The following is an 18,697-nucleotide window of genomic DNA, read 5'->3' as shown; positions in this document are numbered from 1 at the left end:
ACGTGTTATGAAAGTGTTTATAGTTGTTCCCAGTGGCTACACTCGAAGGAGTGAAAAGCTGGCTGTCATAGCTGGGGGGGAATATGTGATATTGTCTCTCCTGGAAGGCATTCATAGTGTTGCACTCGGCTGTTCACATAAAAAGTGTCAGAAACAGTTGTGGTAGTAGAATGAAAAAGAGAGCTAGAGAGAGGAGTTCAAACCCTGGCTCCATTCTCACCTCCACACAGCTGGCCATTCACAGTGTGGAGTGGGTGTGAATGCCAGATTCTCGAGTTTCAGAAACGCTTGGACACAGCCCCCCCTTCAATCCGACTATAAGGTGTGTGTGGGGAGGGGGTGTCCGAAGTTATTCGACCACCTGCAAGCACCATCTGATTTAGCACACTTGTGCTAAATCAAACCTTCTTGCCATCAATAATAGGGTGCCACAAGGATCTATTGTTGGTCCCTTACTATTTACATTATACATAGATAACATTATTCTTCCTAATCAGTATTTAAACACCCACTTTTAAGCAAATGATAGATTTTTATGCCCCTGGCTCCTACTCATCTTCAGTCTGCCTTTGATGCTTTCCCGATATCCCGACCCGTAAATGCGGTTCGGGATCGCAGAAATGGCAGCGCTAGTAGGCACCTTTTAAATGGAATGAACTGAACACTGCACTCAAGTTGGATATTTGGCTGGACTGCAGAAGGTTAGCCCTACAAACGCAAAAGTCTGTCACTGAGTGAGTGACTGAGTGATGTAGTTACACAATTGGTTGGCAGAGTGTTGGAGTTTCCTCATTGGCCGTTGCTCTTTCAGAATAAAAAGGCGGGAACAGTCCTTTATGCAAATGAGCCCGTCCAGCGCAATGCGTCCAGCTCACGAAACTCGGACCAAACTGTCAAACTAGGTGCTCTAGTTCTCAAATGAAACAAGATTCAGCAGTGGCATAGACTATTTCTCACTTAAAATGTTTTCAGAAGTAGATTTTGGTTGATTGTTTAAACGGAATAACAGAAAGTTTACGAGCAGGCCGCCATGTTGTTTCCTGTTTGAAACGACAAACAGAAAACCAGGGACTAATAAGATGCATTCAACGATAGGGTATGTCACCTCTTGAATGGCCAGTTGAGTGGAGCAGCGCGTCCCATAGTGTCCTCGCCGGACCTGGTGGACATGTACTGCTGGATTTAAAGGGAATATTTGTAACTTTCAGAAATGCTTGTTAACAGCGACACCTGTGGCCGTTAAGTCGACGCTGGGCTTGCGCTTGCTCGCTCTAAATAGACATGAACGAGCATCGCTCAAAACAGCGAAGCGACACACGTCAGCTAAAACCAAAATATCACTTAGACACCTGTGACTTAACGGCCACATGTTTCGCTGTTAACAAGCATTTCTGAAAGTTACAAATAGTCCCTTTAACATTATCGACATGACCACTGACTATTTGTATAACAATTTAGCCACAAATTCACAGTCTGACCATACACGGTCCAGCCATATACTAGGTTTAAGTCTTGTTTTCATTCCACTGGTAGATTTTAAAGCTTTACTATCTGATAATTGTTTATGACTCTTGTAATTACTTTCATTAATTCTGTTTGCCACTTGATGGCCGGTGAGATGTCTCACCCACCACAGCCCCTCAGATGCCCTGAAGGCTTCTTCTCACTTACTTATGTACTTACACTGGAACTCAATTAATAATCTGACTAAAAGTCGTTACACTTTGGATTTACTGTTCACTGTATAAACTGCCCTTACACTTTGAACCAGCACTTAACTTGTTTTACTGTCCTCACAGAGGCGCCATCCTTCGCAGAACCCGGAGATGCCATCATGGAGAAAGTAGCGAAGAGCAAGGTCATCATCCCTTGCCCTGCTAAAGGTACGGCATGATTTGAGTCAGCCTTAGACCGACTGTAAAGTATACGGCCATCAAAGGCCTGGCGTTTAGAAGAGACATAATTTACAGAGCGTGACTAAAGTTGTTAGAGCCTAAAATGGATGAGGCTTTTTGTTCTGTTTTTTTTTATGACACAAGAAAATTCCGCTTCAAATGTGGGTTTATGTGTATTCGTGCACCATCAAAGGAATGTTTCGCTGTCAACTCAGACTTTTAGTTGTCAAACCAGAAAAAAAGATCCTTGCCATCTTAAAAGGCATATCCTCTTTTTATCGCAGCACCCAGAGGTACGCTGTTGTCTCTATATTTTAACATCTCTGTGCAAACAAGGTAGCGCCCTGGAGGGATGTGGAGAGCTCGCTATTTTATCGGAACACAGCGAGTGTCTGTACATGTCTGCGGATGCACTAATGGATGCTTACCTTACTGATAGCCTGTGCAAACAGGTATTGTTTTGCGTGGTGTGGAGCTGTGTCTTGGTTACCAGCGCGGTGAGAGGAGGTGAGGACGGTGTCCGATGTGGAGCAACAGCTGGAACATCGGTCTGCCTGCTGCCTCAGTGAGCCACATCTGCTTTCCTTTGCGTCGGGGCCTGCTGGGAGAGGAATCCTAATTACAGGCTGCTGCTGCTGGCAGATGAAGGACGGAGATGTCTGAGGTGTACCGGGAAGCACAGGAAGAGGAAGATGAAGCTACACTAGCCCTTCTTCCATCCAAGTCATACTGACAGGCAGGCAGGCTGTACCAGGCCACAGAGGGCTCACACAGAAATGCTTGATGCTCATGATACCCTATAGAGGCAGCTGGCAGCAGGAGACAAGGATCCCCCTCGTTGTTCTCTTGAGATCTATCTGTATGAGGCAGATAAAGCGCAGTCTCTGCCAGGAGGATATTATTAATTCACCAACAAGCACATTGCATTTGATAGAGGTAATTATTTGAGAAACACATGGAAGAGATAATCTACGACTTCGTCGGCCCCAGCAAGTAATTTCAAAGTCCACTAATGAGATCTGTTAACATCTAAAACAGAACATCTGTATGCATTTCCTCCCAGCAATGAGATAATGAATTTGCTTAGAGCTCTTTAACTGTAAACATGTGTTCAGAGAACAGCAAGGGTCGATAACATCACCGTTCCCTGGTGCTACGTCTTCTGTGGTTAGTTTTTTTTTGGGATTGAGGAAGGGCACAGTGTTTAATTTCCCTTCCTCGTCCGTGGTGTTTGTATATGTAACACTTCTGTAAATAGACAGAGCCGTGGCATTTGGATCACTCCACTGCACTGCTCTTTCATCGCAACTTTTTGCTCTGTCCTTGTCATTTGTTGTGTTGGGGACATACTTCACCTTTTCCCCATTCCACCTTTCTCCTCTTGACCATTTCCACCTCTCTCCCACCCAGTAATCCACAGGACACATCTGTTTCAAGCTCCTGAGCGTACGCACCAGTGCCTTTGAACTGCTTGTTCAACCACTCCTACCTATTCTTACTACCTCTACTCTCTCCTCAGTGTTTTGTAATAAATCTTGATGCTCGTGTTTAAAAGCGTACATCTTTACATCTCTCCAGCATAACTTTTTTATGTGACCTTGAAATCTTAAACTCGCAGGCTACAAAGACCCCATTTTGGCAACGTCTGCCTCGCTGTCCCGCTGTCCAACAGATAAATGTAGAGCTGGCTTTTTTTTTAGTCTGGGCCGCTTGCCCATTAAAGTTCCCCTGTAGAGAAGCAGAGAGATGGAAGTAACTTTTCTTTCTGTCAGACGTGATCAATAAAACTCAGTTCATACTTGCTCACAATCCCTTTTCTCGTCCCCGCACCTGCAGGTTCCCCTCATCCCAAGGTGCGCTGGTTCAAGAATGGCCTGGAGATACAACCTGAACAATCAGAGCTTTCTGTGGCGAGGGACGGAGCTCTCGTAATTAGTGCAGCGTCTGCCGGCCACAGCGGGGACTTCAAGTGCGTGGCTACCAACGAGGCAGGCTCTGTGGAGAGAAAGACTAGGCTGAAAGTAAATGGTGAGAATTCAGTATTTTCTCTCCCTCTTAACAAAATACCTTAAACTGAACTGAAACAAACACAAATCTTCCCTTTTTTCCTTTGCACTCTTGTAGTTCCCCCAGAGATCCAAGATGATGGGCAGCCGCGGAACCTCACGGTCACCTTGAAGCAGCCTCTCACTCTGGGCTGCGATGCTTTTGGGATCCCCTCGCCAACAATCACCTGGACTAAAGATGGTCATTCTGTGAGTGCTTTCACCCTGAATTCCCATTTACAGTTAATGTAAAACCTGGGCTGCATGTTAATTATACCTTATAGATATCTAGCTGTACAATGCCACCAAGTGGCCATCGTTCTAATTACAAAATAGACACTATGAGGATGCACTGAACTGATTTCTGCATGTCCAGGTGGACAGTCCTGGGGTGTATCTGCAGAATGGGAACAGGCTGCTGAGAATCTACAGAGTTCAGCCAGAACACGCAGGAAGATTTGCCTGCACGGCTCAAAACTCGGCCGGGGAGGCCCGGAGAGAATATCACATTGTGGTGCAAGGTGAGCTCATAAACCAGCTGTCACACTGGTATTTAGTATATAAAAGGATAGAGTGGGGGAAAAGACAGATTTCAGGGTTCCTACTACATTAAGTGGATAGTTAGAAGGGATATTTTTCTTGGACTCTCCTGGAACAGTCTAAAGCCCCCAAAGAACTGTTTAATTAACCCCTTACCATTCTGTCCTCTTGATGGAAGTATATAATGGTTATTTTCATGCTCTATTGTCTCTTATAAGTTGTTACAGCAATTTTGGGGTTGATACTATTTGTTACACAGATTTGGTGCTAAATTTAACCATTTTTTACCACTCGGCAATTGATAAAAAGGATCTATAATCCTTCCAAACTACCACATTAAGACATCAATACCTTGAGGAACACCATAGAAAAAGCCATGCTGTGATTTGGTATGAAAAAATTTGGAGATTTCCGCAAGAATTGCATTTTTTGGTGATCGGATGGCGAAAACTTCTGTTTTGGAAACTACTCACAAAACCCCCTATTTGTCAGTTTACCTAGGAAAGCCATCCATCCTCTGAATGCCCTAGGTCTCTAGTTTGTGGTCGTAAAGTTTTATGAGGCTGTGATTATCCTAGAGGTCACCACAGTTCATTTTATAAAATGAGGTCAAGTTTAAAAAAATTGTCTCACTACAAAGAAATGGCTACTATGGAATGTGATTTCAGGACTGTTTTGGGACCCTAGTATGCAGAAATATTCAATAACACCATTTTAGTATGTAGGTGAAAATAATAATACATTTGTACTGCATGCAAAAAACAGCAGGTTTTTGCCCCAAACTGCATGTGATTATCATAAAGTGGGCATGTCGGTAAAGGGAAGACTCGTGGGTACCCATAGAACCCATCTTCATTCACATATCTTGAGGTCAGAGGTCAAGGGACTCCTTTGAATATCGCCGTGCTAGTTTTTCCTCGCCAAAATTTAGCTTGACTTCATAGCTTTGTTTAGCGTTCTTCCTGACAAGCTTAAAGCTATTTGAACTAACCAGTGTATTTCTGGTGTATGTGTACACCATTACAGCTCCACCAGTGATCTCAGGAGCACCCCGACTGCAGGAGTTAACTGTGGTGCTGGGCCAGGAGGTGGAGTTTCAGTGTCGCGTCAGCGGACGACCAGCACCCAGAGTGGAATGGAGCCGCGATGGAGAGTGAGCATCACTCTAACAGTTTTATTGACGTGACATTCAGCGCCACACGCCCATAGTATCGATTTGATCCGCCGTTCCTTCCTCTCTCCAGGGTTCTGTCCCGCGACGGAGACCCCCATGTGGAGTTTCTAGAAAACGGCCAGGTGTTGAAGGTGAAGTCAGTGAGAATGAGGGACCAGGGGCTTTACCAGTGTCTGGCCAGTAACAACGCAGGAACCCAGATGCGCCAGTTCAGACTCACAGTGCAAGGTATCTACTTCATCTAAGACATGTACACTCACAACCACACTGGCCTGAATCCAGCAAATACTCTCATTTATTTTCTTTCTCCACAGAAAGAAATGAATCAAAGAAGACAAAAAAATCATTTAAAAGTTCTCAGGATATTGAGCTGATTTCTTTTCCAAAAGTGCTGTGGTAGCAGTGTTGTTTTAAGAAAGAAACATAATATTTAAAGAGGACCTATTATGCTTTTTCGCTTTCCTTTAGTGTGTTATATAGTTTTTTGTGCATGTAAACGGTCTGCAAAATTATAATGTCAGGAGCTCAAACAGAGGGTGAAAAGAAGTGCTGCTAGTATGAGAAAAATAAAGCATTTTTAGAACATTAAATCATGTAAATATGTTCTAGTAGGAACCTAAAATACAAGTATGCACCTGAAAATAAGCATGATAGGTCCTCTTTATTTCATGTGTAGACTTCGCCTCTACAGTTGTATGATTTGACTTGCACAACATTGCCTGGTCTATGAGCACACACTGGATTCTCTTCATGCAGAGCTCTGGGGATTTCTGTGTCACCCAAAGAGCATGTGCTGTAATTGCACACTGCATTTCTGTTTTCTCCTACACAAAACAGGCCAGTCCCCTGAGGATCTGTTCACCCTGTGCTGCGGGCTAATAAAAATCTTGCTGGCTGTTAAACATTAACGTTTTGTCGATCTTTCTCTCCAGCTCCCCCCACCATCAAGGGCCCCAGTGAGACCTCGGAGGTGTCAGTGGTGCTGGGTTTCCCCACAGTCCTCCCCTGTGATGTCGAGGGCTCGCCCACACCCAGCATGACCTGGCTGAAGGACAACCAGCCCATCGTGTCCAGCCCCCAGTCCACATACACCCGCGGCGGGCAGGCGCTGCGACTGGGCTCGGCACGGGGAGACAGTGCCGGCCTCTACACCTGCAGGGCCACGAATCCAGCCGGCACCGCCGTCAAACATTATTCTCTTCGTGTTCTGGGTAAGAGACATCTATTCCACTTACACATTAAAGTGGCTGGGACAGAAGTTTTAATGAAACACCTGTTTTTTCCCCCCTCTCATCAGTCCCACCACAGATAGAAGGCGACTCTACATCCTTAAAGTTTGGTGCTCAGGAGGAGAAAGTACGGATCAATGGGAGTTTAACTCTCTCCTGTCTGACCAAAGGTTTCCCTGAGCCCAAGGTTAATTGGTTCAAAGACGGACAGGTTAGTGTGTTATCTCTTAAAACCACAAACATGTACCTCTAAGGTGATTTCATGGAACAAGTTGTAACCTCTATCAGCCTCTACTGGCAACCAATACGAATTGCAACAGATTTTACCTCCTCTTGCACAAGCCACCTACACTCCCCAGATTCTGTGCTATGAGTAAGCTAGTTAATTATAGCAAAGATGTAGAAGAAGAATCCAGTTATTACATATGATGTAATATACTGTAATAGCTTCAGCCTGTGTGCTTTTTTCTTTGATCTACATGTATTTTCATGTGCAGCTTAATTGTGTTGCTACCGCTCAGTATGCGTGTGTGTGCATGTTCTGCAGAGCCTCCAAGTGGGAGCAGCATAAAATGCACGAGGATTAGGTGGATTAAGTATTCATTGGGGCTTGTGTTTTAAAACACAAAACAGGCAGATGGAAATTTTGTTTTAAAAGCCAGACATTTAAACCCCCCTGCCAAATGTTTTGTTGAGTCAGTATTATCTAACCTTCCAAACCCACCACTGATACTGACTGACTTCTAGTCTATATCATCTGATGTATTTTCTTTGTCTTCAGTTGCTGACTGGAAACTTCCATGCCGGCATTCAGGAGAGTGGCCACGTCCTCCTCATAGAGAACGCCATGCTGTCCCATGAGGGGCAGTACACCTGTGTGGTCACCAACTCTGCAGGAGAGGACAAGAGAGACTTTCGTGTCACCATTCAGGGTGTGTTGGGTTAAATCTGCGTATTATATAAAATGTTTTAGAATAAAAACAAATCTTGAATTAATCGAGTTATTGACCTGACACAAACATGCTCTTGTCTTGCTAGTCCCTCCGATATTTCAGCGGGTGACTAACAGAGAAGCAGCCTGGGGTCTGGGACACGAGGGTGACGATGATGAGGACATGGTGGAGAAGAGGGAGGTGGTCCTGAGCCATCCCATCAGCCTGTCCTGTGAGAGTAACGCCATCCCCCCTCCCAAGCTCAGCTGGTACAAAGATGGACGAAAACTCACCTCCGCCGATGGTGTGGTACTGCTTCCAGGTCAGAGGGAAACTCCTTCCTGTGTGATATCGGTTAAAAGCAGTAGTGTGGTTGTTATGCATACCTGGGGCTTCATATTCATGGGTAAATCTGCTGTTGTATGTTTGTGCTTTCAGGTGGAAATGTGCTACAAATTCCCAGAGTGCAGAAAAAAGATGCTGGAAAGTATACATGTCAGGCTGTTAATGAGGCCGGAGAGGACCGCATGCACTTTGAACTGGAGATACTAGGTAGGCAAGCGCATAATTTAGTTGTAACTAAAATGCATGCAATTCAATGTATGTATTTGGAAATGATCATTTCTGAAGAGGATGTCTGTTTACCTCCTCAGTCCCTCCTGTGATCATGGGAGCATCAGAGGAGTTTATGGAGGAAATGGGAGCAGTGGTCAACAGCTCCGTGGTCCTCCACTGCGACGTGACCGGACACCCGGCTCCAGTCATCTCCTGGCTGAGAGACAGTAGGCCGGTGCACGCAGACGCACAGCACCAAATCAGTGAGGATGGGACTCAACTCCAGGTTAGTCATTGTTGACTTTCAGACAAATACCTGCTCGTAAACAGATCCATCTGTGACTGTTTTGTATTGAGGAATAACACTTCAATACCATCCTTCAGCTCCTCAGTGTCCAGGTTTCAGACATGGCTGGGTATTCGTGTGTAGCTGAGAACAAGGTTGGAACAGTTGAGAAGCACTTCAGTCTGACAGTGCAAGGTAAGAAAAGTCCAAAGGGCTTAACCACTACCTCTGTATATTCAATTTTGCATGTAAACAGAAGGACCAACATACTGCATGTCTCTCAGGTTTTTTATAATGGATGTTATAAGTGGTTCCCAACCTGGGGCCCGGACCCCAAAGATCACAGGGGGTGCGCCAGGATTAGTCAGCTCTGAGGTTGTCAAAATTAGATTTGCTCATGCATAACTAAAATCATAGTAACACACTTACTGGGTAATTTAAAAGTCTGTATATAAAACAAATTAAAAATATATATTTTTTTGCTACTTAGTAGCAAAATCTAACAAAATATTCTGCTTCAATTCATTTTTGCTGGTGTTTAGTCTTTCAAAAACAACATTTTCACTGCGGTCAACAACCTATTTGCTCTCCCGCTAGCCGCAAAGGGAGGCACGCATCTGTATTAAGGGGATCGGTCTAGCAGCCATCTAACAACACCTTAAATTACATTTATTTAACCACAATAACAAAAATATATATATTTTGGCTCTAACACTATTATAGTAAATTAATTAAGTCGTCAAAAAAAAGATCATGTTCTTTATCTGCATTCGCTTGGCGAATACGTCAAGACGTCATCATTTTATTTATGTTGACAAACCTGACAAGTTATATTCATTAAAAAAAAGACTAACTCATTTATTACACTGAATCACTTTATTCAAATTGAGGATTTTATTAGAGGATTTGTAATCATTTTTAGGGTGATGATGTTGGGGAAGGGCTCAGTTTTTCTTAGATACAAGTAGGGGGGGCTTCAAGGAAAATATGTTGGGAACCACTGTTCTAAGTGCACAACACAACTGTTGTATCTCCTTCAGTGCCTCCTAGGATAATTGGCCTTAAAGAGGAAGACGTTAGTGTGATTGAGGGCCACATGGTGTCATTGCTCTGTGACGTCCAAGCGTACCCTCCTCCAGAGATCACCTGGACCAGAGACGGGCAGGTCCTCCACTTCAACACCGGCATCCACATTCTGCCAGGTCAGACCTCGGCCACCGCAATACTCAAATCATTCTTCTGTCAGGAGCATTTCCTTTTTTTGAATCTAATAATGGCCTAGGTATTACATTTCATATCATTTTATATATATAATATAGGCGGCCAGATGCTACAGTTGCCTCGGGCAAGACTGGAGGATGCTGGGCAGTATGTATGCACAGCCACCAACCCAGCAGGCCAGGACCAGAAGAGTATCCTCCTCAGTGTTTATGGTGAGCAAACACATGGTGACGCATCTGCACAATTCAGCTACATATACAGATGATCTAATCTCAAAACATTGTCTAGGCTCAAAAAAAAAAATCTGTTTACTTCAAGCCAGCTGTGACCTAGGATAGTTCAGAAGTGAATCATAACGACTCTGAATGAATCAAACTGAGATCATGGCCCTGTCTTTTATGTGCAAACCATCAGTCCTGCCCACCCTGAAGCCCCGACTAGATGCCGAGTCAGATTCGGTCACCCCGCAAGTTGGCTCCTCGGTCACCCTGAGATGCGAAGCACATGGCGTTCCCGAGCCCGAGGTGACGTGGTACAAGAACGGGCTGCAACTGGCCGCAGGGAACGGGCTGAAGATGAATCCTCACCAGCTGGAGATCATTGGAGTTCAGGTCGGGGAAACAAATAGTTTTACGTCCTATGTTTGAGGCTGCAAACAAAACATGAAATAAGTTGTTTAAGTACTCAAAGTGGCTTTTGGAGACAACTGGAGACATGGCTGCATGTGTGACAAGAAGCAACACTTGAACGGGTCTATTCTAAGTTAATATACCTGATTCAGAACGCATACACCAGCTAGCATAGCAGGAAGGAGCCAAGTCCCTTCTTTCCCTGCAGCCTGTGCTCAATTTGCACCCTCTCTCCCCACAATGACCTTCTTATTTGTGTTCCTAGATGGCAGATGGTGGCACCTACACCTGCAAAGTATCCAACGTGGCTGGACAGGTGGACAGGACATTCAGACTGACCGTTCATGGTGAGAAAACCTCTTCTATGTCCTCAAAGTAACACTTCACCCCCCAGGCACATAGGGTAAACATTTTAACAAATAGATATCACCATGAAACTTCTCCAGTTGATTATTTACATTAAGACAGTTATTTTGTTTTGTATTACAAGTTTTCTGAAATGTTATGTTTATGCAAATGAGGCGTTATCTTATTAAATACAGAACAGAAATCTGAACATTAGATTAAGCCAGGTTCAAAATTCTTCTTTCATTTTGTTGACATATTAGAGTCAAAGGTTTTTACTGAGTGCATTTTGGATGTCTCTTTTTATCACTTCATAAATCAGAAAATATTGTCAACTGCCATAAAAGAAAATGCTCAAAATCTCAAAATTGACCACTGTATGAAAAACGCTGGTGCCTTAACAACTATCTTCAGAAGGGAGTAGTTTTATTCTACAAATATATGTTCACAGTTCCACCTGTCCTGGACGGGCCTCTACAGGAGTCCCTGAACTACACCCTCGGCTCCCATGTGGCCCTGCTGTGCGAGACCTCGGGGGTCCCTGTTCCCAGCATCGCCTGGCTCAAGGATGGAACTCCTATTGGTAAGAGAGAGGCAATGATAGGGGGATTGGAATAGTGTGTGTCATGTGTGAAAGCTAGTGTAAGTGAATGTGTTTTGCTGTCCAGAGAGCAGTCTCCAGTGGCAGTGGTCCGTTCGAGGGAACCGGCTGGAGCTGGGGCCCCTCTCTCTGTCTCACGCTGGAACATACACCTGTGTGGCCAAGAACGGCGGGGGACGCACACAGAAAGACTACATACTCACAGTGCAGGGTAAAAGTAGAAATATTATACACATTTCTCATAAAAGGAAAGATTTTCAGTGGCGTTTAACCGTAATCTTTGTCCTACTCAGTATCGCCGACCATCCTGGACTCTGAACACCCGTCTGATGTGAGTGCACCCATGGACGAGGAGCTGACCCTGGTATGCAGAGCAACTGGAAGCCCCACGCCACGTCTCAGCTGGCTGAAGGACGGAGTGACTTTAGAGGGATCAGACTCCCGTCACATTGCGTAAGTTATTCACATTCCCCATTTCCCAAGTGGCCAGAGAGCTTTACAGTAAGAACCTCCCAGTTTTGGATTAAATGGATTCGTTTAAATATCCATCATAACGGCTCTTATCATTCCTTTGCACAAAATCACAAAACTTGGTTTAAAAGCAACCTGACCCACCATCATACCTACAGTAGTGACTCCATGCTCGCCCTGTCTGCTCTCGTTTGCGTCCCTTCTGGTTTTACCTGTCTTCTCTAATGTAATGTGATTTTATGTTGTCATTGTTTTAACTATTTATGTTGATTGTCTGCTTGTGCTGTGTCTCTGTAATGTGATTTTAAGTTGCCATTTAGGCTAATTGCCTGCTTTCTAAATGTCCTACTTTGCATGATGCTGCCTTACTCCTCTGACCTTTTTTATCCTGTTCTGCTGTTGGCAGCATGTTTTGCTTACTCCTGTTCCAATTTTATTTGTTGTGTGTTTTATTTTTTGTTTTAACAGTCAATTTTAACATCAGGCCGAGGAATAACAATTGAAAATTAGCCTTTTGTCTAACACTAGCACATTTACAGTGATGTTCATCAATGTGCATTGTCCCTGAGGATAAATAAATATAATACAAATAAAATAAAATTTACTGCCAGGGCTTTAAATGCACACAGAACAGTATGACGCAACAGTAATAATAACAATGATCAATTTTATGGAGCGCATTCTGCTGGTTCAAAGCTGCTGAATTAGTTTAACAAGCAGCACAAGAATCAATCAACACCATTCCCTAAAGGTTTGGAAAATAAAATATGAATCATCGTCAAAGACAATGTGCATGACAGGATGGATGTGTGGACGGACAAATGGAGTCGTTTAAAGTCCCTCGGCTAATTTCATCATGAAGAACAGTAAGAGCAGCTGTTTTACAGCTGTGCAGCAGCTTCTGTGGTCATTGCAGCTGCATCAGCCAGAGAAAGCAAATCTGTCTGTGTGTGAGTATGTGTGAGAAAATCGTGGGACGATGATGATAATGATGATGGGAAAGTAATTGAGGTTCAGAGGTGTGGTGGATAAAGTAACGTGGTGTTAATGTGAAACCATAATGTGTATTTGTGACCCGGCAGTGTGACCCCTGATGGCAGCACGCTAACATTACTGAGGCTGAGTCCCGAGGATTCTGGGACGTACACCTGTTTGGCCGTCAGCCCGGCTGGACAGGAGAGTAAAATCTACACCCTCTTTGTACTAGGTCAGTTTGAACATTTTGTATCTGTTTTATCTGTTAGCTATTGTTGCCTGTTGGGCTTGATTTTGCCATGTTATGATTTGAGCATATCTTCTCGCTAAATGCAGTACCTGTGAGGGTTTCTTGACAATATGTGTCATTGTTTTGTGTTGTTAATTGAGTTCCAATAATAAATATATACATACATTTGCATAAAGCAGCATATTTGCCCACTCCCATGTTGATAAGAGTATTAACTACTTGACAAATCTCCCTTTAAGGTACATTTTGAACAGATAAAAAATGTGTGATTAATTTGCGATTAATCGCAATTAAATATTTTATCGATTGTTCAGTTTTTGAGTGATTTGTTTTCATTTGATTTGACTTGTCACAGTCCCACCATCCATCTCTGGTGAGAGCACCGCCCCCAGAGAGCTGCAGGTCACACAGGACAGCGTTGTGACTCTGGAGTGTCAGACAGCAGGAAACCCTCCGCCTCAGATCAGCTGGCTGAAGAACGGACGTCCTCTGCTTCTCTCTCCTCGTACACGCCTCCTATCTGGTGACTCCGTGCTGAGGTCAGTTTACAGAACGAAAGCCGAATACAAACCAGATCATTTTTTTAGATCATTTTCGTTTATAGATGAGGTGATGCTAAGTGTTCCCTTTCTTTATGAAAAAGGATTTCTCCTGTGCAGCTGTCCGATGCTGGACTATACACATGCGTGGCACGCAGTCGCGCTGGTCTTGCCGAGCTTAGCTATGATGTCCAGGTCCAAGGTACAATCATAACACACGACCTACTGATTTTCCGTTGAACTGATTCTTTTGGACCTGAGGGTTTCATACAGATGTTATGTGTGTGTGTGGTCCGCAGTGCCCCCTGGTGTAGATCATGTTGAACCAGTGGAGCCAGTTACAGTAGTCCAGGGGTCCTTGGTGACTTTAACCTGTGAAGCACGTGGCATTCCTCCTCCTACACTGACTTGGATGAAGGACGGCCAGCCACTTTCTCTCCACCGCAACCTGCTGCTGGACGGACAGGAGACACGGCTGCAGCTGCCTGATGTAGCGCCTTCAGACGAGGGCCTCTACAGCTGCGTGGCTAGTAACCAGGCTGGAAGCAGCACGAAGAGCTTTAACCTCACCGTGCTCGGTAATCCCAAAACAATTTGTGTATTAAATGTATTAAATTAAAGTCATAGTGAACAACTGAGTCAAAACACTCTGCTTTCTAATCCAGAGCCTCCCAAGATATCCAGCTCCAGCTCTCCAGAAGAGCTGACCATAGCAGTGGACAGTCCACTGGAGCTGGAGTGCTCTGCTGTGGGAGCCCCACCTCCCACACTCAGCTGGCTCAAAGATGGCCGCCCCTTGGAAGGAACTGACATTGTTCAGCAGGATGGACACTTTGTCAGGATTAGCAAAGTTCAGGTAAATTACAAACGGACAATATCTGATAATATTGCAGAGTTAAAGCTGCAGCAATCAAGTCGTACATACAGTAGCTGTGAGCACATGCACTATTTAGTAGGGATGCACGATGTGAATTTTTTTCAGCCGATACCAATAACCGATAATTACCTGCTTCTCATGGCCGACACCGATAAGATAGACGATGATTTCACATGTTTGTATTTTAAAAAGAAGTTCATTACCTATAGTATGCACACCTGAGGAGCAAAGATGGATTTTTAATATGACCTAACCAAATCTAACTGACATCACTATTGTTAACGCAACAAAAACAAAGAGCAGTTCTGACTCTTCAAATGTTCATTTCATTTTTCTAGTAAAGTACGTCAAAAAAACTTGCATTACAAATTGCAATCGTGTTGTTTTCCTCTGGAACTAAAAAACATCCACAACGGCGTCGACATGTTTAGCTCTCTAGTTAGCCTGCTGCACTTGTTCTTCTTCTTCTTCTTCTTCTTCTCTGTGTTTATTGGCGGATTGCAAACCAACTTTAAAGGTGTGTACCGCCACCTACTGTGTGTAGATGCTGCGCTTGTTAAGTCAATGAAAGTAATTTGGTTTATCAGCCAATGATTTATTGGCTATTATCTCATTATTGGAGTAATACATAATAATATAAATTTCCCATTATAGGCCGATAATTTATCGGGCCCGATACATATTGTGCATCCCTACTGGTTAGAGTTTGTGATAATGGTGTAACTTTCCGCAAATGGTATTTTCAGGAAATTGCAATTTGCTGAGGTTTTTGGAAAGAAGTTATTGTAAAAAAAAAAACAATTAATATGCCTGATGCAGCTTTAACAAGTCTTACATATAAAAACCAAAAACCTGAAATGAAGCTAAACATTAGGTTACTTGTAATTCAGTCTTCTAAATAGGTTGCTTATGTTTGTGATGTACATCATAGATATAAAGTTGCTAAAAAAGCATGAACATTTATCTGTATACCCCAGATTAAATGTCCAAACAACTGGAAGATGTTTTAACAGGATCAATCCAGGCAAATACTGCATTATTATGCAAGAACCACTCAAACTGATTAATGTTGTCTCCTTTAAAGGTCGAGGATGCAGGTCTGTACACCTGCTTGGCCAGCAGCCTGGCTGGAGAGGATGGAAAAAACCACTGGGTCCGAGTCCAAGGTGACACAAGCTCATTCAGCTTATTCAACTTGGAAGAAATATATCATGTCCCCCTCTGTCTCTTATCTTCCTCTCTGACTTACACCTGGGACTGGATGAATAAAACTCTGTGTATATTCTGGAGTAAAAAATCAGTGTTTGCACAAAAGTAAAAACAGACCTGGTCTGGCATTAGCATTTTCCGCCTACGGTCATGCACTGTTATGCACGCAATATGAAGTATATACAGTATGAGGACATTTTCATGTATGTTTTGATTGATGACATGGACAGCTTTGATTTATGATACATTGTGCAGCATCCTTTTTCCATTTCATCATTTGTTCTACCTTTTTGTTCATGCTTAGATATGTTTCTATAAATATAATAACACGCAACGCTGACATATTAAGATGCTGAGATTAATGTTCCGAGTAAAATTCCCAAATTTCTTTCTCTGGATTATTGTGACATACCCGGCCTAGCCTACTGTAAATCATGTGTGGTGAAACACACATTTTTACAGCGCATCCTTCTTTATAAATGTTGCGCTGAGTGGAAAGCTAAGCATGTATTTTTTTTTTTTACTGCAAACACATGATTTTTACATCTGGCCTCTGATCTACCCTCTGACTTCATCTTTTCCACATGGACACATGTCTCTGCCTAGCTCTTCATGAGACAATAAACTCGATCGACAAATCACTGACATCTATAAAAGATCCCAGCAATGTCATCTGTAAACTCAGACTGCTGTCTGTTGCCCCCCACCTCCTGTTGTTGCTTTACAAAAGCATAATCCAACCCATCCCGCTGTACTGTTCCCCTTGCTTCTTCACCATGTTAACCATCTCAAACAAGAACAAACTTAACAGCATCACATGCAGTGCCTCCAAAATCATCTGCCTTCCCTCACCCAATCTATCAGATATGAACCTCAGAGCCATCACACGCCTGTGTATACTGTATATGTGTGTACTGGCTGTGGAAACAAATATCTCTCTTGGGACAAATAACATCTAATTCTAATATTTGTTTTAAAAGCAGGACTTATAGACATAGGAATTGTTTGTCACTTTATTAAAAAGTGTGTCGCCACTGGAAGCTTTTTTTGTAATTTGCCTGAGTGAGGTGGTCCAACGTTTAATAACCAGTGTTTGTGTTTCAGTCCCACCGACCCTCCTTGGCTCTGGTGATGTGAGGACATTGACGGTGCCGGTTAATGGACATCTGACCTTGGAGTGCCTTGCTGACAGTGACCCCCCTCCCGATATAGAGTGGTACAAGGATGACACCAAGCTGCAGGTACAGAGTCAAACATCAAAAACATGTATTGAGCTAGAAGCCATCTCCTCTGTCTCACACACTGTCTCTTTTTCCTTCCCTCCTCCTGTTATATTAGCTTGGTAGTCGTATCCAGCGGCTGGCAGGTGGTCAGTACCTAGAGATACAGGAAGTCAGGCCCGAGGATAGCGGCCAGTACAGCTGCGTGGTCACCAACATAGCCGGAAGCAACAGTCTGTTTTTCACGGTGGAGATTCTCTGTAAGTCGGCCTCTCAATAAAGAGCTGATATAAATAATTTTTTGTAATAGTTCCAAGTCACTACATGAATATGTCTCTTTTTATTCCTCTAGTACCACCAGTAATAAAGGAGAGCAGCTCAGTGGTGACCGCACATGTCGGCCAGGATGCAGTTTTATCTTGTGAAGTTGAAGGTGACTCTTCAGCTACGGTCATGTGGAGGAAAGATGGCTTCCCTGTAACTCAAGATAACAATAAGTAGGTCCTAACTTTTTGTTTTATTATGCCTCCGCGCCGGCGATAGCCCTGGCTGGAGGCCTTATGTTTTTGGGTTGTCCGTCCGTCTGTACGTCCGGTTCATTCTCATGAACACGATATTTCAGGAATGCCTTGAGGGAATTTTTTCTAGTTTGGCACAAATGTCCACTTGGACTCAACGATGGACTGATTAGAATTTAGAGCTTTTTCAAAGGTCAAATTATGACATTTACAGACATGGATGTAATCTGCAACTTGACTGGTTGGCGGAGGCATACAACCGTGAGGCGGTAATTCTAGTTTTAACAAAAGTCCTCTGCAATCTGTGATTGTTATATTCTACTTTTTCACATGTGATAAGATGAACACAGACACAGCTACACACTGTGGTGTCTATGCATTCATTTATCTTTTGATTGTGCATTTGTTTCAGGTACACTATGTTATCAGAGGGTTCCCTGCGTGTACATGGGGTTCAGTTGAGCGATGCTGGTCGCTACTACTGCACTGTCTCCAACCAGGCTGGCTCAGATCACCGGGGCGTGGATCTACGGGTGTTTGGTAAGAAAAATAAAAAGTTACTATATCTCTAGTGGTGCTTTTTCCCTAATTTTATCATAACACATTAGGTCCCTGTGTTGGTTCTGGTTATGATTATAGTGCAATTGTCATGCTTAAATACTTTGTGTTAAAAATACAGTCCTGTGGACAACGTGTGAATCTGTTCTGTCTCCTCTCAGTGGGTCCTTCAATCAGTCCCGGTCCATTCAATGTGACAGTAACCACAGGGATTAGAGCTGTGCTGAGCTGTGAGACAACAGGTATACCCCCACCTGAAGTATCCTGGAAGAGGAACGGCACTCCACTCGATATCAGCCAGCAGCCTGGTGCATACAGGTAAAGACAAAGCTGTGGCCGGACTCCCTTTGAATACACTATATGCTTAAATTCCAGATTACACAACCATTAAAACTTAAAAGCTGACACAATTCTGTCCAGGTTACTGTCCTCTGGGTCCCTGGTTCTTTTGACACCCTCCAACGAGGATGAAGGTTACTTTGAGTGCACTGCTGTCAATGATGTCGGGGAGGAGCGCAGGGTCATTGAGGTCATCCTGCAAGGTATTGATTTTCAGCTTTGTACAATGAGCAGACAGAAGAGAATCATTTCAGATGATTGAATCGATGACTTTGCTGTTTGCTCTTTT

General features: G+C 43.6%; 1 protein-coding gene across 1 annotated transcript in view; it reads left to right on the top strand.

Annotated features, from left to right (window-relative positions):
• The window catches only part of hmcn2 (hemicentin 2), a 62,425-nt gene that overhangs the window by 27,534 nt on the left and 16,194 nt on the right, over window positions 1-18,697 (top strand). The window contains exons 25-56 of the mRNA XM_074638634.1: window positions 1,800-1,883; window positions 3,732-3,923; window positions 4,020-4,150; window positions 4,317-4,461; window positions 5,507-5,633; window positions 5,725-5,882; window positions 6,587-6,865; window positions 6,952-7,094; window positions 7,665-7,815; window positions 7,922-8,137; window positions 8,254-8,367; window positions 8,469-8,656; window positions 8,755-8,851; window positions 9,697-9,858; window positions 9,976-10,089; window positions 10,292-10,488; window positions 10,772-10,853; window positions 11,303-11,434; window positions 11,520-11,663; window positions 11,746-11,905; window positions 13,006-13,130; window positions 13,504-13,687; window positions 13,792-13,889; window positions 13,987-14,265; window positions 14,353-14,543; window positions 15,649-15,730; window positions 16,878-17,014; window positions 17,112-17,253; window positions 17,346-17,490; window positions 17,924-18,051; window positions 18,231-18,387; window positions 18,490-18,611. Coding sequence (XP_074494735.1) covers window positions 1,800-1,883; window positions 3,732-3,923; window positions 4,020-4,150; window positions 4,317-4,461; window positions 5,507-5,633; window positions 5,725-5,882; window positions 6,587-6,865; window positions 6,952-7,094; window positions 7,665-7,815; window positions 7,922-8,137; window positions 8,254-8,367; window positions 8,469-8,656; window positions 8,755-8,851; window positions 9,697-9,858; window positions 9,976-10,089; window positions 10,292-10,488; window positions 10,772-10,853; window positions 11,303-11,434; window positions 11,520-11,663; window positions 11,746-11,905; window positions 13,006-13,130; window positions 13,504-13,687; window positions 13,792-13,889; window positions 13,987-14,265; window positions 14,353-14,543; window positions 15,649-15,730; window positions 16,878-17,014; window positions 17,112-17,253; window positions 17,346-17,490; window positions 17,924-18,051; window positions 18,231-18,387; window positions 18,490-18,611 — 4,806 coding nt within the window. The remainder of the gene's footprint in view (window positions 1-1,799; window positions 1,884-3,731; window positions 3,924-4,019; window positions 4,151-4,316; window positions 4,462-5,506; window positions 5,634-5,724; window positions 5,883-6,586; window positions 6,866-6,951; window positions 7,095-7,664; window positions 7,816-7,921; window positions 8,138-8,253; window positions 8,368-8,468; window positions 8,657-8,754; window positions 8,852-9,696; window positions 9,859-9,975; window positions 10,090-10,291; window positions 10,489-10,771; window positions 10,854-11,302; window positions 11,435-11,519; window positions 11,664-11,745; window positions 11,906-13,005; window positions 13,131-13,503; window positions 13,688-13,791; window positions 13,890-13,986; window positions 14,266-14,352; window positions 14,544-15,648; window positions 15,731-16,877; window positions 17,015-17,111; window positions 17,254-17,345; window positions 17,491-17,923; window positions 18,052-18,230; window positions 18,388-18,489; window positions 18,612-18,697) is intronic.

Source organism: Sebastes fasciatus, chromosome 6 (genome assembly GCF_043250625.1).
Source record: "Sebastes fasciatus isolate fSebFas1 chromosome 6, fSebFas1.pri, whole genome shotgun sequence".
Classification (NCBI taxonomy): Eukaryota; Metazoa; Chordata; class Actinopteri; order Perciformes; family Sebastidae; genus Sebastes; species Sebastes fasciatus.
Note: the sequence above shows the minus strand (reverse complement) of the source record. Positions and strands in the feature narration are given on the sequence as shown.